Source organism: Pinus tabuliformis, chromosome 5_1, assembly GCF_031772625.1.
Source record: "Pinus tabuliformis cultivar Carrire ecotype Pingquan chromosome 5_1, CPIR1, whole genome shotgun sequence".
Taxonomy (NCBI): domain Eukaryota; kingdom Viridiplantae; phylum Streptophyta; class Pinopsida; order Pinales; family Pinaceae; genus Pinus; species Pinus tabuliformis.
Window position 1 is genome coordinate 88,657,439 of NC_142305.1, and position 26,166 is coordinate 88,683,604.

Consider the following 26,166-nt stretch of genomic DNA (forward strand, 5'->3'; position numbering starts at 1 on the left):
ATCTCCGCCCTGTTAACCAGATGCTCCTGCATCAATTTCCATAGTTATAGTTTAATAAAAAAAATCATTTTATATACATTCATTTATATTAATGAAAAAATTATGAAGCTGGAAAATAATTTCAATATTTTCTCCATAGAGTTTTGGAGAAAAAAAAAATTAATTTATAAACTAGTCCAATATTTTTTTGGCAAAAGTTACACTTTAATTTACTTTTAATTGGAAATTTTTAATTAAGTAAAAATGATATAGGAGATAATTTGGTCGCTAGTGTGGTTCATCTTCAAGACAAGACTAGTGTGGTTCTCTTCATGACAACATGAGGAATCAGATCTAGGCAATGAAATAAATAGATGAAAAGATCAGCAAACTAGCCGTTAGAAAATAACAGCGAGTTAGAAAATTTCAGTTTTTAAGTCAAACTAGCTGTTATTATCTAAAGGCTAATTCGTTGTTCTCTTCATCTATTTATTTCATTGCCTACTGGTTCGTTCGGAACTCGTTGACGAGTTTATTTCATTGTCAATATCTGATTTCTTATCTTATCCTCAAAATAAACCACACTAGCTCATACGTATCTCCTATATAATTTTTACTAAAAAAATGTTATAATTAATATACTTTAAAAAAAATTACGGTTATAATTAATATGAATAACAGAAATTTAAATTCAAAACTTTTTAATTATTTATAACTTTCGTTTCTGTAATTAAATATTACGAAAAAATACACCTAGTTAAATTATATTGGTAGAAACCCATAAAAACCAAGTTCTATACCAGAAGTTTCTGGATTATCGAGCCTACCTATCACTCCCAGAAAATCCCTACCAATTTGAACCAGAAAAATTATGTGGGAAAATGGAAATTTACTAACTTATATGGTTAATAGATGCTAGCAATATCCATTTAACAAGCCCAAAATTGGAAACAGTGTGCCCTACACAGTTAGCTGAACCTCTGTCATGGTTTATAAGAATACCATGCCTTACCATCTGAGCATTTATTAAAATACCATACTATTTCATTGATGCTAAGTTTAAAAACATCCGAGCATTTAAGTCACCTCAGAAATACTAAAAATCCTTGGGACAAAGTACCAGTATATGACGGAGGTCGAATCTTTGGTGGAGGTCTCGAAAAAATGGTTTTGAGTGCAAGTGCTTCTACAGACCAAAACTCATCCAATGGTTGCTTCCTGGGATGACGACAACTAACTTGTGCGTTCCGATTTGTTCAGTTTTCGGTAGATCGAGCTCGTTCATTCAGCAGTCATAACTTGGATGGCTCTTACCCATGCCCAATTAGCGAATCATATCAAAATAAACTAAACGGCCTAATGGCTCATGCAGAAAACCTTAGAACGTTGGCAAAACAAGGGCATATGAAGGAAGCCATGCAACTTCTGTATGCTATGAACCAATCCGATTCTTACACTTACGCTTCACTACTGGAAGCTTGCGCCAGAGCTAAATCCATGGCACTGGGAACCCAAGTACACCAACACATGAAAAAATCAGGACTTCAGCCGGATGTTATCTTGCAAACTAAGCTCGTCAGCATGTACTTGAAGTGCAGAAATCTGGATTTTGCACGCCAAGTGTTTGACGAAATGGCTGAACGAAACGTGGTCTCGTGGACAGCGATGATCGCAGGATATGCGCAGCAGGGGCAGGAGGAGAAGGCATTGGAACTCTTTAGCCAGATGCAGCAGGTGGGAACGAAAGCTGATGGGATTACGCTATCCAATGTTCTGCGGGCTTGTGCAGGCGCTGAAGCTCTGGAACAAGGTAAGCAAGTCCAAGCCTACATCGTGAAAGCTGGGTTAGGATCAGATGTAGTATTGGGTAGTGCCCTTGTTGACATGTACGCTAAAACTGGATGTATTGATAAAGCACGCCATGTGTTTGACGAAATGCCTCAGAGAGATGTCATTTCGTGGAATGGGATTATTGCCGGATATGCAAAATGTGGAAGAATGGAGGATGCGCATAAAATGTTTGATGAAATGCCAGAAAGGAATGTGATTTCATGGACTTCAATGATTGCAGGGTATGCACAACATGATCATTGTGAAGAGGCATTGGCACTATTTTGTAAGATGCAAGCTTTGAAGATTAGACCAGATGAGGTCGCGTTTGCAAGCATTCTCAGGGCATGTGCTAGTCTAGCGGCCCTAGAACAGGGCAAACAGGTCCATGCCCAGGTAATAACTAGCCGGTTAGAGTCATATACTGTATTAGTGACTGCTCTTATCGATGTTTATACAAAATGTGGTAGCATAGTAAATGCACGTTGTTTGTTTGATGGTTTGTCTCATAGAGATGCCATCTGCTGGAATGCAATGATTACAGGATATGGCAAGCATGGTCTCGCTAAAGAGGCACTACAGCTTTTTGAACAGATGCAGCAGGCGGGCATAAAGCCAGACCAGGTCACCTTCACTGGTGTTTTAACTGCATGTAACCATGCAGGCCTAGTGGATGAAGGCTGGCATTACTTTGCGTCCATGAATAGAGATCATGATATTGCACCAGTCATAGAGCACTTTGCAATCATGGTTGACATTCTTGGCCGTGCCGGGAAACTGGATGAAGCACGTGAATTCATCAACCGAATGCCTATCGACCCTACTGCCGAGGTGTGGGGTGCCTTGCTTGGTGCCTGTAGGTTCTATTTCAACATGGATCTTGGAAGATATGCTGCGGAACAACTCATTGAGTTAAAGCCACAGAATGCGGGAGCATATGTTGTACTTGCCAACATTTATGCAGCAATTGGTATGTGGGATGATGCAGCAAAGGTGAGAAAAATGATGAAAGATAGGGGAATTAAAAAGGAGCCTGGGTGCAGCTGGATTGAGATCAAGAAAAAGGTGCATGCCTTTGTGGTGGGAGATAAATCACACCCTCAAATGGAGGAGATTGAGGCAACCTTGGAGGCATTAACTGTGCAGATGAATGAGGCAGGGTATGTGCCCAACACAAACCTTGTTTTGCATGATGTGGATGAGGAGCAGAAGGAACACTTTATTGGTCAACACAGTGAGAAGTTAGCCATTGCATTTGGGCTTATTAGCACACCCCCTGGGACACTTCTTCGAATTGTCAAAAATCTTCGTGTCTGTCTTGACTGCCACACTGCCATGAAGTTCATTTCCAAGATTGTGAAACGAGAGATTAATCTGAGGGATGCAGCTCGCTTCCACCATTTCAAGGAAGGACTATGTTCTTGTGGTGATTATTGGTGATTATTGGAGTAGGGGTTTGCACAAGCTTCATTTAAGCTTTGTCTTGATAATTTGGCATTCACACATGCATATTGTTATTATAAGTGAAATGCAGCTGAATTGCAGCAACCTTTCCAGCCTGCAGACCACAAGTCAGGAAACAATATTGTAGATTGTATAATGAAGTATAATTGGTCTGTTTTGTCTATGAAGGTCTCACTAAGAAGGCAGCCTTGCTTTTGGTCTAATGGGCTGTGGGATGCTGTAATATCCTAGGAGAATTTTTACCCCAGGGTTTTAGATAACTAGGGTTTTTACCAATAAAACTATTTTGCTCATTCAGGGGTGAAACAACAAGTCATTCAGTAGTGCAGTATAATACTATCACTGCTCATTAAATAACAACAAAATCACTATTCATTCAACAATAATGCCACCGTTCATAGTCCATCCAACTGTATTGAAATTCAATATCAACAACTAGTTCCAGATTCAACAAAATATAATCACTGAAGAATTATGCACCTATCTGAACTGTCTGCAAACTGAAGTAGTACACATCCAATATTCCCTTGTGAATTTTGATCAGAAGGATCGATGGGGGTACCCTTAGCCCGAACCTCAGGGCCTGTCTTCTCTTCAAGAGGTTCCGATCTGCCACAAACCTAGCCAATCCACCCAAACAGACCCTCAGAAAGATACAAGTCCTACAGGAACGATTTCTGATATGCTCAGAATTTTCGGATTGCTTCAGAAGAAGGGGACTAATCCATCACAGGAAGGTTCTCGCAAAAGGTCTCAAGAAATTCGATCCGTCACAGGTATTTCTCGGATGCCTCAGGAACTGTGATCTGCTGGCTTCGGATGTCTCAGGAATGGCACTGATCCGTCTCAAGAAGATCCTCGTACTGGGCCTGCCTCAAAGAGTTTGGTTGCCTGCCACTGATAATTCTCGGGTACTTCAGGGACCTCGATTTGTTAGCTACAGGACCCTCAACTGTTTCAGAAAATTTCCAAATTTGCTCCACAAGAATTCCACTAACTTCAGATGACTTCGTTCTTGCCTTTGCCTCAGATTTCTACCATAGAATTTGCTGTCTTCAGATAGTAAATTACTGTGGCCTGAACAAAGAAAAGTGACTAAGTAGGGTGGGATCACCTCCACCGAAACTAGTCCAAGGAGAAATGGGGTCTTAAAACCCTCAGAGCCTCAGGCTCAAAGAAAAAGGGAGACAAATAATCCAATCCAATGATGCCTCCAAATAGATCTAACCCTCTTGTATTTATAGATTTCCTTGAGGGGATTTTTCTCCTTAATTAATTGAGTGGGGTTCACAACAAACCCCAACTTTGGGTGTTTTTTGCCCCTACTGCCCCAAAACTTGCCTCCCTTTGCCCAAACATTGGGTATTTTGAGGTTTTCGCCTTAATCAAGGATTATAGCTTACGGGGATAGATAAGCTACTTTGTCCTTTGGGGACATTACAGTCCCCCCTTCCTGACATTGCTTGTCCTCAAGCAATGATAGATTTGGGTGCTACAAAATCTTCCCCTCAACTTCCTGGAAAAAATTGTCTTCAAACCTCTTAGCTACCATTTCAAACATACTAGCACTATGAGATGCCATTTCATCCATTAGTGGTTGCATTTTACTGCCTTTGTCCATCTCTTCATTAGTTACTCGAAGATGGCGACCCTTGTATGCTTAAAATTCTGCACTTCCATAAGGCACAAACTTTATAAGTTCCAATCTACGAAATTTATGTTACCAATATACAATCCAGTCGATTCCTCTATCAGAGATTTCCGCAATGTGCAGGCTGCTTCTGTCTCCCTATTATGTAGGAATGAATTGACCCATTATGTCTTCAGTTAGACTTCCACCTTGCTCCACAATTTTCCAAGAACATCCTCCAACAGAATTTCCATGAAATTTCTGCCTAACCACCTCCCAAAGTGGTCCAAAATTCAGAAAAACAAGGAAAAGTGGTCTAGAAAATAGACTGGCCATTACCTTCAACCCCATGCATTTGGATGGTACAAGCTATGTGAAGATCATATATGTTCCTTATGACATCAAGGAGTGATATATCTGAAAGCTGATGCAAGGACCTATTTGAAGGCGAGGTTATTTTGCACCCTTCATTGCACACAATATTGGAGTAACACCTAGGAGAGAAACTTGTCGATAGTGAACCTACCATATTCTACATTGTACCCTCAAGTCTGCTGGCATATAAATTCTTCTTCACACTAAGATAGACTTCAGAGGTAATGTACTTCCTTAGGCTCAAAATCATGCATGGTAAAGATGACGCAATCTTGTTTGACTCCACTTGTTCAATAGCAGGCCAGTCAGCGTATGAAATATTGGTGTTTGCTAGATATTGTGCCTGCATGCTAGTTTGTCTTGTGTTCCTTTCTTCCCTTGCTGCTGTAATTAAATTCTCATTGTCTATTTAATCATTGTCTTGAGGGAGAGACTTTATTGTGACTTCAGTTGGTTTGTTATGTGTAGCTCTAACGAGCTTCTCCTTGAGCGTAGATTTATGGACAAAATATATCTCATCTTTGTAGAAGATGATTTCATTTTCCACCTTGTACTTGTCATCATAAATGGGTCCATCCAATACTTGGCAAGCAAATTTATTTTTGGAGTACTCTACTAAGAGATGGGACCTCCAATCGCTCAAGAATGTTTCATGTTCTGCATACCTTACCTCGTTAGATTGTAAGTTGTTACATGTAGTTCTACAAGCTGACATGCAAGTGACTTCTCCTTGTTTGGGTATGACCTCCATTTGCTAGGTTGTGATATTTCGGAGACCCCCATTAGTCATGCCTCTCAGTACTACCTTACTGCTAGTTGGATCTCGAAATTCCATTTCCATCGGTTGGTAATTCATTATGAATCTTCCGAGTGAGTACAACCATTGTACTCCCAACACCACATTAGTATCTACCAATTCTATTACATAAAAATCATCAGCAAGTGTATACTTACCTAATGTGACTCTCAAACGTGGAACTATCTTTGTGCACATCATATGATATCCACCAGTTTCCCTCACTTCAAAGCCCTCAAATTCTTGGGCGAGGTTGCCTCCCCTTACCCTACGGCTACATTAGTAAAGGTGTATGTTGCTCCACCATCTATTAATGTTATGACTCGTTGCCCTTGTATAGCGCCCTTGATTTTGAATGTGTGATATTTCAGAACTTTTGAGAGAGTGGTAATAGTACCTACTCTAATTCTTAGAATTGGCTTCCTCGTTGCTTTTAGGGGTGGTGCTTCTTCATAGATGCTAAGCTCCTTTCTTGGTGGCCATGTTGTATCACTCTCACTGTTGTTGGTGGGTAGTACTTCAATGTAGTGAATCTTACCTTTTCCAAACATCAGTGACTTAGTTCCCATGGCTCCTTGCAAGTGAAACAAAGCTTCTTTCTTATAAGCTCATTTCTAGTCTCTTCATCCAACCGATCCTTCTTGGTTTCGTTGTCTAGAGATATCTTCTTTCCCTTGTCTTTTGGAGGGACTTTTGTCATGGATGGATTCTTCACTTTTGGTGCTACACCTCCCATATCTTGAGTCTTCTTGATGGTGTCTTGTAGGGTTGTGGGATTGAATGCCTTAACCCAGCCTTGTAGGGGTTCGACTAATCCTTTTGTGAAGAGCATGATTAGTCTTTCTTCGGCTATGTCTATGACCATGATTGCAGTCCATTTGAATTCTGCAATATACTCCTAATGTGATTTGGTTTGCTTGAGTTATGCCAGCTCTCTAAAGTGTATATCCAGGTTCTTCTGATCAAATCTACCTATTAATCTCTACGTAAAGTCTACATAAGAAGTGATATTTCCATGTCCCAATGTAACCAAACCATGATACCACCAATCATGTGCTTCTCCTTCTAGGTGTAGTGTGGTGAAATTAAATAGCATCTATTTTCTGCATGGGATTAAGTCAAAAATAGGTGTCCAACTTTTGTAATAAAACCCTTGTTGAATATTTTGATGACCCATCAAAAGAGGGGATGGGCAACTTTCCTACCTTGCATATCAAATCCGGATTTCGATGTTCCTTGGGTCTATTATGGTATTTGATGTTACTATATTCCCAAAAAGTTAGGGTTGCTCGAGTGTTTTCTTTTAGTGTTGCATACTCCCCAAAGTATTCATCAGAGTCTATTAGACTTTGTTACTTCTTGGGTCACTATATGTTGTTGGTTTAAAAATTGAGAAAGGGTCTGAGGCTTCCTCCACTAGCTAACCTGGTGTTAGTGTCAAGAGAATCCCAATCAATTGCTCCAAAGGGCCGAGGTTATGGAAAGATCAAAGCTAATCTAATTTTCTGAATGAAATATATATTGTTGTAATCATGAGCTCGAGGGAAAAGATCGTCAAGGTCAATGTTGAAGCCAATATCTCTTTGGAAGGAGCGGTCAAAGGAAGCTGGATTGAAGTATTAAGACTATCAATTCTAGAAGTCAAGAGGATGGTCTGAAATATGAAGTTCATTTGCAAGAAAAGTAAGATTGGTGAAATCACTAAACGCTTTTCATGTAATGAATGATGTTTGAAACCTAAGTATGATGCCTCTTAAATCTTTGGAATGTGAATGTAATATGGGCTAAATTCAATGTCTTGTGCAAATTTTGGTAGAATGTTGAAGTTTCAAATACACTTGTTATTAAACATATTGACGATAATATTAGAAGGTTAAGTTTCCTCCTCAAGATTCAAGGTTTAAAGAGAAACTTCTCAAGCTTGTAACCTATTCAAGGGATAGACCTTGCAAGAACATTTGAATATTAAGATACTTTGTATATAATTATGCTAATCTCATTGTGAATAAGAGATTGAGTCCTCTTTCAAGATCTACTCAAGAAAATTAAGTGATTTGTAGAACTCAAAATACAATGTTATGGATCTATTTCTATCAGAATTGATGGCATATTCATTGTTGTGAGAAAAGAGATCAAATACTCAAGTCCAAAATGATGAAGTAAAGTCTAAGCAAGAAAATATTGTTGCTACGATTTTTTTGAGAAAATTATAACTACTTGGTTTGAAGTTCATCTCACATGCAAAGATCAGGCTCTACAGTTTTAACATTGATCTAGAGTTTGAAAACCCTAGCTAGCATAAAGGGCTTAGAGAGAAAGCCTAGGGTTCATTGATAAAACTCTAGGATTGGATGTTTCCGTTGAAAGAAGAAATCCTTACCCTAGTGAGGAGAGAATATCATCATGATGAGGATGAAGAAGAGATGTAAATAATCTAAGGAAGCCAAGATCAAGAGGGAGCTAACATACAACAGATTTCTTCATGTGAGGATTAGGTACATAGTAGAAGTTGTCAAGGCTTTGACAACGATTGGAAGAAGTGGAAGAACGAAGCAAAGTGTGTGACAAGGAGACTCTTCTTAAATCTTAAATTAAGAAATCCTAGCTTAGAGGGAGCTTGTAGATCAGTAAGTTTGAAATATGTGTGTAGCAGATATCGGCTTAGACAAATACAAAGTGACAATTAAATAGAAGGCTCTCCTAGTAAGAAGGAGAGGATCATGACAAGATGCAAGGTACAATTCTATCATTGTTTTTGAAGATTGCACCAGGTTGATGCAGATATTACTTTCCTTAATAATTGAGAAGGGTGAAGTGTACATAAGAGCTACCTCAAGCTTGTGAGGTATATGAAGAAGTCTCATACTTGCAAGAGGAAGAGAAGGTTGTGTGCATGCTCCTCAGATTAATGGATCAAGATGGATCCTATATGATTTGTCTATGACGAAAGAAGAATTTATTACTTCCAGTGGGAGCAGTTAGCAAGCCTTGTTGTTGACTTTAGTATTGATGCCTAATTTCTGAACTATCAAGTCGGGTTGACCTGAAAAACATTTGTGGAGATGGATCATGTAAAGCTGCAAAGAGTCCATCAAGACATTGCTCCCGTTTGGACATTGTTATAATTTCTTGGATGAGCATGAAGCAGTATGGCAGAGGCTGAGTATATTGCAGCGGAATTTGCAAGTTGAGAAGCAGTATAGCTTCAAAGGTTACAGGTTTTGATCAAGTGTAGGTGAAGACCATGATGAAAGGCATGGTGCAGAAGGAAGCAGCAAAGCTCAAGTATATTTTCACTGATAAATAGTTGATATGTTGTCGAAGCCTCTTTCTTAAGGGAAGTTTGTGTACTTTCAAGACAAGCTTGGGCTTTTGGAGAATGCCTCTTTGGTTGAGAGGGAGTGATGATTGCATCATGGACATGGCTTCTCCCTGTGTCATTTACTTTGACCAGAATTAGGGATGTTATCCCTGTGTCAAGCGCTTTGACCAAAATTAGGGAGAATGGTTTAATAGATTAGATAACATCATGGAAAAACATTCTTCTTGTGTCATGTACCTTGATCTGAATTAGGGATGTTATCCTTGTATCAAGTACATTGACTGGAATTAGGAAGAATGGTCTGGTGGATAGGCATTTTCCTTTGTCATTGTATAGTGACCTGATTAGTGTTGTAGTCCCTGTGTCACTTTGACCTGTATAGGAAAATGGTCTTGCTGATGGTGTTGGACCCGCCAACATGTCAAGGGATCTCCCTGGTAAGAAGTCCCAATTAGACCTCAGACCGTTTGGTGTAGGAGTCCCAGCAGTGGGTCATAAGGTAATGCCTTGACTGCGGTGTCGCACAGAGGACTGCGGTGTCGCACAGAGGCAAGTAAGATAACTCTGTTAGTAACAAGGGTGTGACTGATGCAGATTCAAGGAATGTGTACGAGAGGTTCTAACACTTCAAAGGGAGAGGAAAGTGAAGGTGAGTTCTAGGTTGAAAGGGATCAGTCCCAACTCAGCGAGGAACACACCACACAAAGGACATGCACAACTTCCGACGGAGCAGTCCACTCGGATGCGGTAGTCACAACATATAAGGTAAGATAACACGAACAACACTCACGAATCAGTCCGAGATGAGTGTGACGGTCGATATAGCAAGGTTCATGAGAAAGGTATGTCTGATGTCTGGCAGAGCAGTCAACACAGATGGTGACAACATTAACAACATATGCAACACATTAACAACAAGATTCATATAATTGCATACAAATCAGTTCATATACAAGTATGTAAGTTAAACAACATATATCATTAAGGCAATCGGAACAGTCCAACTACAATAACAACATATGCATGAAAATGTGTTGGCTCTTATTATTAAAGAAGTGTAAGTCACAATCATACAATACACCATGTAAACCTGCTAGCCCCAACAATGGAACGTTATAGCCACATCCGCCTGCTCCTCCAAAGAGATGTACTAGCTCCCTGCAGTGGAGAATCCAAGGCATGTTACAATATTGTCCAAGCCTTCTTCAAGATAGTATTAGTAGACGTTTGGCTAACCAAAAGCCTATACAATGAGTTATGAGGGACTATTTATAGTAAAGGGTAGGGTGACCCTTGACATTCCCCTTTGTGACAATTCAACTACCCTCATGACTCTTCACCTACTCTATGACTGTTACATCCAACTATTGACGCTTGACTTATACTTGACATGACTCAACATTACAATGCACATGCACTCATGTGAGACAACATGGCTTGAGCAAGCCTTGCAAGACATCACTGACACTTGGTCCGCTATGATGAGACCAATTCTTTGACATGCTTGTGATGGTGAAGATGGTGAGCTGATGCCAAGCTTGGTCATCTGTGATGGTTTGCATGCACCTCATGGTGACATCTTGTTGAAGTGAACTCTTGCCTTCGTTGCAATTGGTGCATTGGTTCAACCCCTTCATCCAACTCGTCTGCTAACATGCACATGGTCTTCTTGGGTATGGTTGAACCAGCAACACACTGATGCATAGTGTCCATGTTGATCTTCAAATGTGTGTTGGTGGTCATGTGCATCAACTTGCCGAAGTACATGTTCAACCCCAGTTGGACTTGCTTCTTATCTTCACCTTGGTGAGTGTGTTGAATGGGTTGGATTGCATGAAGGCGCTCAACGACATGCATGTTGTTGAATCCCTTACATGTGATCGACAACACTACTCACCATGTCTACTCTGTGTCGGCTATTGGGATGGATCTTTAACTTGTATGGGCACAGTTTCATCCGTGAATGCATGTTGTGCCCACTGTTATTCTTGATCCTACTACAACTCATTCGCCTGTCTATGCAGCTTCATGTTCTTCCTTGAGTTGTTGCTTCGGCACATGCAACTCCTTCTTTGTTCCATTCTCTATCTTCGCGTGATCTTCATGTCGCATCGTCACCTCATAGCCCGAGTCTCCAAAGTTGCTTTCATTATTAGTGGATCTGCTTGATCTTGCAACTTTGTTCCGTCTTTGGGTAGTCAACAACCTTCCTCTTGTATTTGTTGTGTGTTAAATTATGGTATGTTCTATGATTATAACAATTTACTTCTTTTTCTTATTATATTCCATAGATTAGCAATCACATATACATAAAGTAAAGTGCAGATAGAACATTAAATGATCGACAGAAAACAAGCCAAGACAAGAGACACAAGATGTGGCGGCTAGCCAGGGACAAACCCCACAATGTGTGGGGAAACCCTTTGATCAAATCTTCTTTTATCTTCAATAATTTAGCAGAGAGAAACAGTACAATAAATCTGATTTATATCAACGGTAGCAAACCCTAGATTAGCGGCGTCAGCATTAGCGGCTTCATCATCAAACTAGGGCAGATGATATCTCACAAACCGACCGTCGGATTGAATTCATTCCACCACCAAAAGTTGCGGCTTCCAGAGGAGGTTCAGATGAACCTACAGCACAGTCAGATGAGGAGATCTTCTAGGCCATGCAGGTCAATCTTTAGTTCTGCAGTTGCAGCTTTAGTTTCAGCAGTTTTCGACTTCAAACTAGGGCAGTCAATATCTTGCAAACCATTCGTCGGATTGACTTCATTCCACCACCAAAAGTTGCGGCTTTTAGAGGAGATCCAGATGTACCTATAGCGCAGTTCCAAAGAGGAGATCTTCTAGGCCACGCAGGTCAATCTTTACTTTTGCAGTTGCAGCTTCAGTTTCAACAGTTTCTGGCTTCAAACTAGGGCAGTCGATATCTTGCAAACCGTTCGTTGGATTGACTTGATTCCACCACCAAAAGTTGCGACTTTCAGAGGAGGTTCAGATGAACCTACAGTGTATTTCAGATGAGGAGATATTCTAGTCCAAGCAGGTCAAACTTTACTTCTGCAGTTGCAGCTTCCGGCTTCACATGTGTGAGAGAGACCCATTTCTGCGCAGTAGAGAAGAGACTCTTTTCTGCGCAGTAGAGAGAGAGAGATGTGTTGAGATGAGTGAGTGCAAATGAGGAAAATTCCTCTTATATTTATACACAATGTTGGTGTTTGAATAGATACGACTATTGGGCTTCTGAGCCTACATGAGTTGTAGGTCGGCTTGATAATAATTCCATAATCAAAATAAATTCATATCTCCATGAATACTTATCGTAATCGGATGATCTTTATATCAATCCTACACCTCTTGACGAGATGAATCTAATAAAAATATTATCAGCCATGAATAAGATTACCCACATGAATTTTTGCCCCGGTTGCCAATTTTAACACTCCCTCTCAACTAGGGAGAACTTCATATGCAATCTGTCTATCGGTTGTTACTATTCATCCATCAAATGCACTGCCCTTGTACAGCCTGACCCTTGCTCTGCTTTGCTCTATTATGCCTGTTCTACTTTGTCTTGTTTTTCCCTGTACTGATCTGTATTGTTTTGCTCTGTTCTGCTCTGCTCTTGCATTGTTCTGTTCTACTCTGCTTTTGTTCGAATTATGAAGAAGAAGAAATGATCGAGGATGTATCATACTGACTCAAAGTCAGTCTCAGAGTATGTACCACTGGTCCCAGACCAGTCTCAACCAACCCGAAGTCAGGGTCATAATGAGTACAATTCCACTGGTCCTAGACCAGTATCATCCTCCACTAACTCAAAGTCAGTCTCAGAGTGCGTACCACTGGTCTCAGACCAGTCTCAGCCAACCCGAAGTCAGCGTCATAGTAAATACCACTCCTACCACTGGTCCCAGACCAGTATCGCAGTCTCAGAGAGTGTACCACTGGTCATAGACCAGTCTCAACCGACCCGAAGTCAGCGTCATAGTATGTACCACTCTCACTGATCACAGAGTAGTACTGCACTGACACAAAGTCAGTCTCAAAGTGTGTACCATTGGTCCCAGACCAGTCTCAACCGACCCGAAGTCAGCGTCATAGTATGGTACAACTCCTACCACTGGTCCCAGACCAATATCGCAGTCTCAGAGAGTGTAACATTGGTCCCAGACCAGTCTCAACCGACCTGAAGTCAGCGTCATAGTATGTACCACTCTCACTAGTCCTAGACCAGTACTGCAGTGACACGAAGTCAGTCTCGAAGTATGTACCACTAGTCCCAGACCAGTCTCAACCGACCCGAAGTCAGTGTCATAGTATGGTACAACTCCTACCACTAGTCCAAGACCAGTATCATTGATCCCAGATCAATGGAGGTCATCCTAGCGTAGGGAATACGGTAGATACAACGATGCATCCATTGGTACTACTATGGTCCCTAACTTCATTTCCGTGCTCATTGATCAGATGAGAGGTACTTCCCATGAGTCCCAAACTGCATGGGTAGGATGCCTCGACAGGAGAACTAATCAATCATGTCCTCACAGGAGAACACATCAATCCTGCTACAATCGCCATGGAGAACACATCAATCCAGGCTGCCATGGAGAACACATCAATCCAAGCCTCACAGGAGAACACATCAATCCTACTACAATCGCCATGGAGAACACATCAATCCAAGCCTCACAGGGGAACACATCAATCCTGCTACATAGGAGAGCGAATTTTCCTGTTCCACAAGAGAGCGAATCATCTTGTCCCACAAGAGAGTGAGTCATCTTGTTCCAGTGCCCACCACCAGGGGAGGGTGAGTCACCCTGTGGTCGTATGTTGCTCCAATAAGAACCGCAAGCGCTCAGAGCTCCTAGAGCTCAATGTATGCAACATGTAGGATCCTTGTATAAGGGTTCCTTGACGACTCCAAGTCGTTTGGAAAATCACAGATTAGATCTTTCCTCGGGGCTTTGACAAGGTGTATTGAACTGTACATCATCTTAATGTGATGGAGCCTCCTTTCTCATCAACTTACCATATCCCAGATGATGTCTATCTGCTGGAGCAATCGATGAATACGGGATTCCTCAATAATCGGATCCCACCTCTGGTTGTTACAGAGAATCACAGTGGTATTTAATGTAAATCCAAACAGCTCACTGAAGAGCTTTCGCAACCAGACTGCCTCACACGAGGTCGTGCTAGCAGCAATATATTCTGCGTCGGCAGTGCTCAAAGCCACTGACTTCTGCTTCCTGCTCATCCAGGATATCGAAGCAGATCCAAAGGTGAAACAGCACCCAGAAGTGCTCTTACAGTCCACCACACTGCCTGCCCAATCAACATCAGTATATCCAAGTAGTCTCACATCTCCGGCAGTGTATCTTAACCCATTATGCCACGAAGATATCTCAGAAGATTCTAGGCATCAATCCAGTGATGCTCAACCAAATATGAGCTCACCATGCTAACTGCAAAACATATGTTCAGATGGAGGTTCACCAAGAACATCAATGCGAATGAGTTTATGAAACTCAGAGGCATTTCCAAAATCTGGTCTGACATCACTACCATATAACTTCTAAAAGTTAAGATCCTCGAGGTAGTCACAGGCGGCTTGCAGTCATCATACCGAATCTTTCTAATATCTTTACCACATATTTTCCTTAAGATAGGAAAATTTCCCTTGGCTTCTGCCATACTTCAAGTCCTTGGTCCTTCATTTCAAATTCAGAAGCCAACTCCCTCTTACATTTGTGAATGAGAGGGTTTGCACATGTTAGAAAGAGGTCATCCACATACAACACCAGTATGAGAGGCTTTTCATCTTCAACCTTAAAGTAAAGGTTAGGATCGGCTTCACTCCTAGTGAATCCCAGCTTCATCAAGTAGCTATCGATCCTTTCATACCATGCTCAGGGTGCTTGCTTCAGCCCATAGAGAGCCTTCGTCAACCTGCATACATGAGACTTTCAATCATAAATCTCAAATCCTTAGGTTGCTCCACGTAGACCTCTTCTTTGATAGAACAATGCAAGAACGCGGTCTTGACATCCATCTGATGTAGGTTCCATCCTTGTGAAGCCGCAAGGGCTATGATCGAGTGGATGGTCATATATCTGGCAATAGGTGCAAATATCACATCATAGTCTATACCTTCCTTCTAGGAGAAACCACGAGCAACAAAACGAGCCTTATACTTTTCCGTACTTTCATTCGCTGCATGCTTTATCTTGTAAAGCCATTTAGAAGTGACATTTCTCTTGTCTTGGGGTCTGGGAACTACTTCCCAGACATCATTCTCCATAATAGACTCATATTCTTTGGTCATAGCATCCTTCCATACTTGATGCTTGACGACATCTGAGAATGATGGAGGCTCATTTTGTATGATCGTGCTCATGATGGTCAGGTATCCCTGATACCTGTTAGGTTTCTTACTTTCACGGAAGGTTCCTCGGGGTGCAGCATGTCCTTCAGCATCATCAAGTATCCCCCTAAGCCATGAAGGCCTCTTCCTAGAAGAGGGAGGCTCAGGTGGATAAATAAGATCCATGGGTTCCTCCACATCAGGCATTGTTACATCATCTACCCATAGAGACAGTTTCCACAATCGTACAGTTCTTCCTTTTCGCCACACCATTCTGCTTAGGAGTATGTGGTGTAGTAGTCTCCCTCTTAATGCCAGCCTCAGATATGCCTGAGTGAACCAACTGTAATATATCGGAGGTCTTGCTTTGGCTTGAGGGGAATGGTCCCCTTTTGATCTTTCCTTCGACACATCATGGACATACACCTTCTTTCTCTACTCGGAATTTGGGCATCCCTGTCACCATTTGTCTTACACCGGGTAGAGCTTTATAATGAAGGTGGGAAAACCTCCGATGCCAAAGTTCGGACTGAAGAGATGTGTCATAAGACATGACACCTACCTGACTTTCATCGACCTGATAACATGAAACCCAAGAGTAAAGGCATCTTTAACATTATTTTTCAATACACGTACCTTGCCATCGCTGAAGGTTACCTTGTAGCCTTTGTCTTCCATTGCCGAGATGGACACCAGGTTCTTTCGGAGGTCAGGTGCATTTAATACATCCTGGAATTTCTAGCCTTCTTGAATGCTTGTCCTCTTCCTTGATTCCCAGCTCTCCTCTTACCTTTGCTATTGAATTTGTCATTCCTTTGATTGCCATCAGAGGGATTTTTGATCATCGTCCCAGTGTGAGTCCTTTCTATTAGGGCACTCCCTTGCATAGTGACCTACTTTATTGCAAATGTAACATCGTCCTTTTCTTCCACCCTTAGGTCTAACCTTTCCTTTTGATTTAGTCCTAGAATTATTTATTTTCTTAGCATGAGAAGAAAAGGCAGTAGGAGGACCTTTAGGCATGGGCATTTCTTGCTCGTCTACCCTTGTTTCTTCTTGAATGCATCTAGCCATTAATTCCTCGAAACTAGGAATTACATTATTGTTCAGAAGAGTAGTCCTGAACACGTACCATTCGGATGGTAATCCTCCAAGAGTCGTGAGTGCCATTCCCCTGTCAGTGATAGCCTCCCCAATAGATAGGAGATCGTTCTTGATTTCGGTGATCCTTAAGAAGTATGCTTGCATACTCTCATCTTTACCCTTCTTAATTTCCTTCAGCTTATTTCTAAGAAACAAAACTTGATTTGCATCATTTACTTTAAATAAACTCACCAGTATATCGTAGACTTCCTTGTAGGTGTCCAGTTCAGAGATGTAGGCCACCATGTGCTTGTCGATAGAGTCTCAGATGATCTTCTTTGTTTTGATTTCTCCGTTTTTCCATTTGTTCCAGACAGCAGCGGATGCATTTGATGAAGGCTCAACAATATTGCCTCTTACATGGGCCAGCACTCCTTGATCTTCTAGGGTTATATCGATAGACATCTTCCATTCGTGATAGTCAGCTTTCTCACGGAGCTTGTCTTCAGCAGGAAAGAGTGTTGAGGACTTCATCGTTCTTTTAAGATAGCCTTGCCAATCTTCTCTTTGGTGATTGCTCTTGCTCTTGCTCGGGCTTTGTCTTCACCTCAGCTTTGATACCATGTTAAATTATGGTATGTTCTATGCTTATAACAATTTACTTCTTTTTCTTATTATATTCCATAGATTAGCAATCACATATACATAAAGTAAAGTGCAGATAGAACATTAAATGATCGACAAAAAACAAGCCAAGACAAGAGACACAAGATGTGGCAGCTAGCCAAGGACAAACCCCACAATGTGGGGCGAAACCCTTTGATCAAATCTTCTTTTAGCTTCAATAATTCAACAGAGAGAAACAATACAATAAATCTGATTTATATCAGCAGAAGCAAACCCTAGATCAGTAGCATCAGCGTTAGCGGCTTCATCATCAAATTAGGGCAGATGATATCTCACAAACCAACCGTCGGATTGACTTCATTCCACCACCAAAAGTTGCAGCTTCCAGAGGAGGTTCAGATGAACCTATAGCATAGTTCAGATGAGGAGATCTTCTAGGCCACGCAGGTCAATCTTTACTTCTGCAGTTGCAGCGTTAGTTTCAGCAGTTTCCGGCTTCAAACTAGGGTAGTCGATATCTTGCAAACCGTTCGTCAGATTGACTTCATTCCACCACCAAAAGTTGCGGCTTTCAGAGGAGATCCAAATGGACCTACAGCGCAGTTCTAAAGAGGAGATCTTCTAGGCCACGCAGGTCAATCTTTACTTCTGCAGTTGCAGCTTCAGTTTCAGTAGTTTCTGGCTTCAAACTAGGGCAGTCGATATCTTGCAAACCGTTCGTCGGATTGACTTGATTCCACCACCAAAAGTTGCGGCTTTTAGAGGAGGTTCAGATGAACCTATAGCGTAGTTTAGATGAGGAGATATTCTAGTCCATGCAGGTCAAACTTTACTTCTTTAGTTGCAGCTTCCGGCTTCACATGTGTGAGAAAGAGACCCATTTCTGCGCAGTAGAGAGAGAGAGATGTGATGAGATGAGTGAGTGCAAATGAGGAAAATTCCTCTTATATTTATACACAATGTTGGTGTTTGAATAGATGTGACTGTTGGGTTTCTGAGCCTACATGAGTTGTAGGTCGGCTTGATAATAATTCCATAATCAAAATAAATTCATATTCCATGAATACTTATCGAAATCAGATGATCTTTGTATCAATCCTACACCTCTCGATGAGAGAAATCTAATAAAAATATTATCAGCCATGAATAAGATTACCCACATGAATTTTTGCCATGGTTGCCAATTTTAACACTGTGTTCGCTACATTCAGTATGTTGCCTGCAGCTGCTGTTTATGATGTTGTTCGTTGTAATGCTACTGCTTGATGTCCTTGTCTACGAATAACTTGATGTCTTCATGAGTTGGCAAGCTCATAGACACTTAATCATCTGCATCTCCAAGCGTGCTCTAAACAGTGTCTTCGTGTATGCTCTCCTACAAACCATTGTACCTGTACTGCTGAGAGACAGATGAACATCTATGATACCTGGAAATATGGCAACACTCATGGCAAGCAATCTGTCAGTTGAAAACCAAAATGAACATGAGAACTGACTTGTAACATACCTGGGTGAATGATCATGAAGGTTGTGCAATTTCGGTCTGGAGGTCAGGAGACTGACTGCCAAGACTGCACAAGGCACAGTCTGGGTTGCTAGGAGATTGACTGAGTGTTGGAACTACGCAATGCACAGTCCAGTCTAATTGTTGAATGTTGGCCTAGGGACATATTTGCGCAATTTCTTGGGCCAAGCAGCCACTGCCCTCCAGAAATGCGCAAAATAGTGCTGGAGGCCAATACTGGGTAGGAATGCGCAAATCTAGAGAGGAAGTTGAGCCTTCCTTTCCCAGATCGTGCAATGCAGCCTTGGTGAAGGCAGAGCCCCGGCTAAGGTTGGCCCGACTCGCCGACGGGCAACTGAAAGCAAGTAAGTCAATGAATGCATGGCGACACTAAGTGATAACAGAAGTGACTAAAAGTGCATGCAAAACATGAATGAAAGATTCAACAGATAAATCAACATGCATGTGGGTGAGGCAGTGCCCCAGTTGGGCGAACGTCCATGCAAAAAAGTTTCATGCATGCGACAACATAGAGATAGTAACGAAAACTAAAACAGAGCTAGGAAAAGCTAGTATACATGTAAACGACAACAGGCGTTCAAAGAAATCAAGCAAACAGTACTCCCACAAGCGAGAACACAAAAAGTGATAGAAATGCAACACAAGGCATGGGAAGCGAGATTACTCCAAAAGAACTGAGCTGAATGTTTTGACTGCTCCTAGATGTGATGTGGGATGTCAGAGCTGCAAGGTTGATGTGAGGAATGAGCTCTGCAGCATCTGGTTGATGAGTTTTGATAACATCGGGGTTGTGACGTGCATGCCACAAATCTAGGGGAAGCGACACTTGGTGGGAGGTTTCTAAATTGCTTCTTGCATGTAACCTCCAACTGCTAAACATTGATCCCTGAAACAAGGGATTCCTTTGCATGTTGCCTTGGGAGAAGAAGCCCATGCATGCAACTATGTTTTGCTTAGTCCTGGAGGGAACTGGTCAACTCAGCGGCACATGCAAGAGACTACTCGACTGCTGGAGAAAAATGTGCAATTCTGGCTGGGAGCTGGGTTGACTACCCAGGAGGTTTGCGCAATTTCTAGGCAGAGTAGTTGACTGCTTCCCATATTTGCACAAATCCTGGGTTGAACAGTTTGCTGCTGGGAAAATTTGCACAAATCCTGCTGGGAGGGTTCCCTAACAGGTTTGCGCAATCCTTGAGCCTAGCAGGTTGTCGGAGAGGATTGCACAATTCCTGGAGGGAAGGCTAGTTGCCCTCCAGGAATGCGCAATTTTCAAGGGGAAGTTGCTCAACCTATAGTTGGAGCAAGCCCTGGTGAGCAGCCTGTGAGGGGAATGGATCAACTGTGACTGACAGGTTGCCTTTAGGAAAGAAAGACACTTAAGTTTGCAAACTTGACGAAGCAAGGCAAGTTGCTGTGAAGGTTGGAATGGAGGCTCCAAAACGAGGCTAAGGAAAAATTTTGGAGGGTGGTTGTAGCCGCTACAACACTTGGTGACACATTGGTAGAACTCTAGCTCTTTGAATGGACCTTGTTTGTGAAAAGAAAATCTAACACCTCCGGAAGTATTGTTCAACTCTCAGCTCATCTTGGCTTCACACTAGCTTGATGTAAGGTGTAGCATTTGCCCGACTCTTGGTCGATTGACACACATTCCAAGCTAAGGCAACACAACTATTTTGATTGGGGTTGAAGGGTATATAGGTGCACAAGTAGTATAATCATCAGAGTCTTAGTTTCATCTATGATGTTGCTCCACTGCTAGCAAGCCTGGACAGTACCCTGGTGGAGTCACATAGGAACACAAGCATGGCTCTGCTGCCAGTGAACCTGGTCAGTACCCCAGTGGAGTTACATGCGTCACCTCCCTACGAAGGAAGCCTTTCTCTTCTTTCGCCTTATTCAATTTTCATTTTTGAATTTTTTTGACTTTTCATCTTTTTTCATTTTCCACTGTGCATAGCACTTATTCATTTCAGAGGCAGAAGAGGGATCCCAACTTATTGAGAGCAGAAGAGTTTGTTCCAGCACAGAAGTAGTTTATTGTATCTTTGACGTGCTTGTTAAGGTTTTCTCCCTCACCTTACTCTACTTGACTAAGCTGACAAGGGTTACCCCAAAAACAATCGACTAGAGAAGGTGACACTAGTTAGCGTGCAAGCGTTGTGTTTTCACCAAGGTTCACTTCGAACAGTACATATTTTCCTTCGATTTATCATGGACTAAAAGTAACAAGCTCATCATACATAGGCAGGATGATAGATAACCAAGTAGTGATAGGTGTAGAAGCCCTCTTATACTTTGCCCAGCTCGTTTCATGAGTCATACATGACTTCATAAAAAACTAACCTATGAATGAAACAAGCGAACTAACAAACAAAAAAGCAGAGCAAGATCAGAAGAAAAAGCAAAAGCAAAGCAAGTAAACAAACAAGCAAGCAAACAAGCGAACAAAGCATATAAGAAAACAAGCATGCAAGCAAACAACTGAAAGCAAGAACTACTCCTACTCCTACACTAACGGTGCATGGCCCTGATCACGTGAAGTGATGCTTCCAATGCAACCACTGATGCATTGGTAGACCCATGTCGATGAAGGCCTGGTCCACGAGCAACCTAGTCGTGCAAACCAGCAACCAAGAAAGATATAACAATGAAGAAAACAACACTTCATGTTTCAAAGTGCCCACGGGACGTAGGTGAGTACAAGTGCATGAAGCGCAGTTAGTGGACTTATCATGGTGTTGTGTGACACTACGTGCAACTTTGAAGCACAAGCACACTCTTGACTGTGACATCCAAGCAAATGAAAGAAACAAAGATAACTTGTGTCGTGCGTGAGTGCTTGCAATATAAGACTCCTCCAATGTATGAGTGATGGGATCGTGCAGTTCGAGTAGAGGAATTGTGATCTGTGTGTGAGATGGATCTTCAATGCATATAGATGAGTGATGAGGACCCTTGGGTGATTGAACGATTTCATGATCAGAAGTGAGACTAACCTCAAGAGAGCGAGGGCCTAACATAACCATTAGCTCGGGTTGAAGTGCCTCGATAGTCTTGGGTGTCTCAACTTCATCATCAGGTAGATCATCATACATTGGTGGCTTCGAAAGATCAACTGCGATAGATTCATGATCATGATCAAAATTGGAAGCAAATGGATCACGACCGCCACGATCAGAAAAATCAATGAATTCTTCGACATGCTCATGATCAGATGAATCAAACAGAGGGGTAGATGAAAAGCGAATGAACTCATCCTCTGTGTTTCTAGAAAAGACGAATGAAGGATCAAGTGGATGTTCAATGGATAACTTATCCTCTCCGTTGTCGAATGATGGACTAACATCCGGTGATTCCTGCAAGCGATCAACAATGGGTGCATCCGTGGATGAAGACACACATGCAAAATCATGGATGGTAGGTTCAACAAAGAGGCTAGGAAAGAACGGAGGGGGCTCGGACGGAAGGGAGTCATCCTTCACCGAGTGTTGATGATCAAGTTCCCACTCATACTCTTCATGAATGACAGTGCATGTTAGTTGTGCAACACCAACTCCGTCAGTGGGTTGTTCCTCATTCACAACAAGTGAAGAGTCTGGAATGGACGAACACAAGACAACATCATCCAAAGGAACACCTGAGTGTGAAGATGGAGGTCGAAGAAAAGAATGCATATGGGAACTCAAAGGACTCACAACCAAATCTACGCGAAAATGGAGTGGAGTGATGTTGGGAGAGTGTGAAGGATGACCAAGTGTGCAAACATGATCCTCAACATCACTAGGCAATGGTGGAACTGTTGAATGAGAGGAAGGCAGACAGTCCGTCGAGACAATCCCTGCTCCCACATGAGATTGCACAGTTCCATCAACGAAGAAGGTTGAGTGAGGCTTGACATCAAGCTTTCTCTTGGGATGGTAGATTTCTTAAGGCAGTACTCGAACCAGTCCCAGAAATAAGCGAACTTCATCTGGCTCCTTAGAGCTTGAAACTGTAAGTCATGGAAGCACTGCCAAAAATTAATAACGGATTCATGCGGAGCCCTTTGTTGCTGTAATAGTTTTCGGTCAAGATGATCTGGATCAAAATGATAGAATGTGTCTTCAATAAGATCACAAAAGTGCTCAAATGAGTGCATGGTGTCAGCCGGTAGGCTGAGCACCCAATCAAATGGGGATTCGCGAAGTGTGAATGCAAGCAGCCCGGCTTGTTCGTCAATAAACTCATCTTCCTCATAAATCATGGAAAGAAAATTATGTAAGTGCTCAAGCCAGGCCACTTCGCCTTCACCATCATACATGTGAGTGGACAAGAGATCAAAAAGCTTCCCCGAGATGGAGACATCTTCACGATTCGAAAAACACCTCAGGGGAAGAAGAATGCAAGACTCCATGAAAGATATGCAAAGGTTCAAAATTGGATGAGAAGACTCTGCTTGTCATCAGGCCATCCTTCTAGCACCAGAAATGTTGATGGTGCTAGATCTGCCAACATGTCAAGGGGATCTCCCCGGTAAGAAGTCCCAATTAGACCTAAGACTATTTGGTGTAGGAGTCCCAACAGTGGGTTGTAAGGTAATGCCTTGACCACGATGTCGCATAGAGGCAAGTAAGATAACTCTATTAGTAGCAAGGGTGCGATTGATGCAGAGAGTCAAGGAATGTGTATGAGAGGTTCTAACACTTTGAAGGGAGAGGAAACTGAAGGTGAGTTCCAGGTTGAAAGGATCAGTCCCAACTCGGCTAGGAACACACCACACAAAGGACATGCATAGCTTTCGGTGGAGCAGTCCACTCGGATGTGAGAGTCACAACATAAAAGGTAAGATAACACGAACAACACTCACGAATCAGTCTGAGACGAGTGTGACGGTTGATATAGCAAGGTTCATGAGAAAGGTATGTCTGATGTCCGACAGAGCAGTCAACACGGACGGTGACAACATTAACAACATATGCAACACATTAACAACAAGATTCATATAATTGCATACAAATCAGTTCATATACAAGTACGTAAGTTAAACAACATATATCATTAAGGCAACCAGAACAATCCAACTACAATAACAACATATGCATGAAAATGCGTTGGCTCTTATTATTAAATAAGTGTAAGTCACAATCATACAATACCATGTAAACCTGCTAGCGCCAACAGTGGGATGTTACAGCCACATCTGCCTGCTCCTCCAAAGAGATGTACTAGCTTCGTGCAATGGAGAAAACAAGGCGCGTTACAATAATGTCCAAGCCTTCTTCAAGATAGTTTTAGTAGAAGCTTGGCTGAACAAAAGCCTATACAATGAGTTATGAGAGACTATTTATCGTAAAGGGTGGGGTGACCCTTGACATTCCCCTTTGTGATAGTTCAACTACCCTCATGACTCTTCACCTACTCTATGATTGTTACATCCAACTATTGACACTTGACTTACACTTGACAATACTCAACATTACAATGCACATGTACTCATGTGAGACAATATGGCTTGAGCAAGCCTTGCAAGACATCAGTGACACTCAGTCTGCTGTGATGAGACCAATTCTTTAACATTCTTGTGATGGTGAAGCTGGTGCCAAGCTTGGTCTTCCGTGATGGTGTGCATGCACCTCATGGTGACATCTTGCTAAAGTGAACTCTTTCCTTCGTTGCAATCGGTGCATTGGTTCGGACCCTTCATCCAACTCGTCTGCGAACATGCACATGGTCTTCTTGGGTATGGTTGAACTGGCAACACATTGATGCATAGTTTCCATGTTGATCTTCAAGTGTATGCTGGTGGTCATGCGCATCAACTTGCCGAAGTACATGTTCAGCCCCAGTTGGACTTTCTTCTTGTCTTTGCCTTGGTGAGTGTGTTGAATGGGTTGGATTGTGTTGTATCTCTGAGATTATAATGGTCAGCTATCATGCCAGGGAATATAAGATATTTTTTTTGGGGGGTTTTGTTTTAATTTTGGAGGACCAATGTATGAAACAGATATAAAACAATCATACCTAACCTTTTGAATAGTATTAATATTTAAACAGAGGGCTGCTATTAAAATCCACACAATGATATAGCTTGTTTCTAGTGATGAGCAGAAACTAAAAGCTGATATGACTATTACAAGTTTCAAATAGAAAATTAAATAATCATAAGTAAGAAAACCTTCAAACAATGTTCAGAAAGTTTAATAGAATATGCCTAAGATTACAAAAGATGTTGATGATTTAATGATTCAAAGGGAATTAATTAAACAAACAATTTATATAATTCATTCTCTTTAAAGATAACTAATTCTTCCTTGCCCTCCTCACCATTGATGGGTGAGCAATAAAGAACCTATTGTTAGGCAAGCCATTCTTCCACTCCTGTTAGTCGAGCAATTTTCATTCCTCTCCCTTATGGTCTTTAGGCCTTACGACACCTTCTGATAAATTGGTTCTACTGGGCATTATACAGTCAGTGTTGTTGGTTCTACTAACCAGCAAATAGATTGATTCTCCCCTCCGCTCTGTAGCATCGTTCCCCGGTTCTCATCTAGGATCCGAACCAGCCATCCCTGCACAACCACTAGCAGCAGCCACACCAGCAGCCTCTGCGACTCTCCTTTTCTATGCTTCTTTGTATTCTATCTCCGCTCTGTAGCTTCGAATAAAGGTATCCTGCCCCTGTATTTGATTTCCTGTCCGTAATGACTTATTTCCTTCTTGTCATGAAGTATCCTACCCATTGAGCCACTGGGTTGTCATGAAGTATTCCCTTCCCCGCAGGCCTGATAGAAAGCACCCCTAGCTTGAACATTTACATGCTCTCCGGTCCTTCCCTTTTTAGGACCTTCGTGGACTATAATACAATAGGTTTTTTGAGTGCATAAAAGAGCTTCATCTTGGATGGTATGTCTTGGAAATGAACCTGGAAGGATTGTCTCTCAAGAATGGTCAAGGAAGCATGCTCCTTGCACATACGTGGCTGGGATGCAAGTTTCAATACGTAATGAATGATCTATTTCCCTTTCATGAATGATCCAATCATGAATGAGATATGTCATTCCGTGATGAATTATAGCAGTAATTACGCTTTAGCAGATAATGCATATATTATATATGTCATTATGCTTTTTGCTGGATCGAATTGACTTGATTTCTCTTCCCCTCAAACTCTTTCTTCC

At 41.8% G+C, this 26,166-nt stretch overlaps 1 protein-coding gene across 1 annotated transcript; it reads left to right on the plus strand.

The window, feature by feature from the left end:
* The first annotated feature begins 790 nt into the window (after positions 1 to 790).
* Positions 791 to 3,566, plus strand: LOC149163588 (pentatricopeptide repeat-containing protein At2g22070-like). Its single transcript, XM_089431779.1, has 2 exons — positions 791 to 1,789; positions 2,051 to 3,566. The coding sequence occupies exons 1-2, from the start codon at positions 1,339 to 1,341 to the stop codon at positions 3,247 to 3,249; spliced, it is 1,650 nt and encodes a 549-aa protein (XP_089287905.1). The 5' UTR covers positions 791 to 1,338; the 3' UTR covers positions 3,250 to 3,566.
* Positions 3,567 to 26,166: the final 22,600 nt, after the last annotated feature.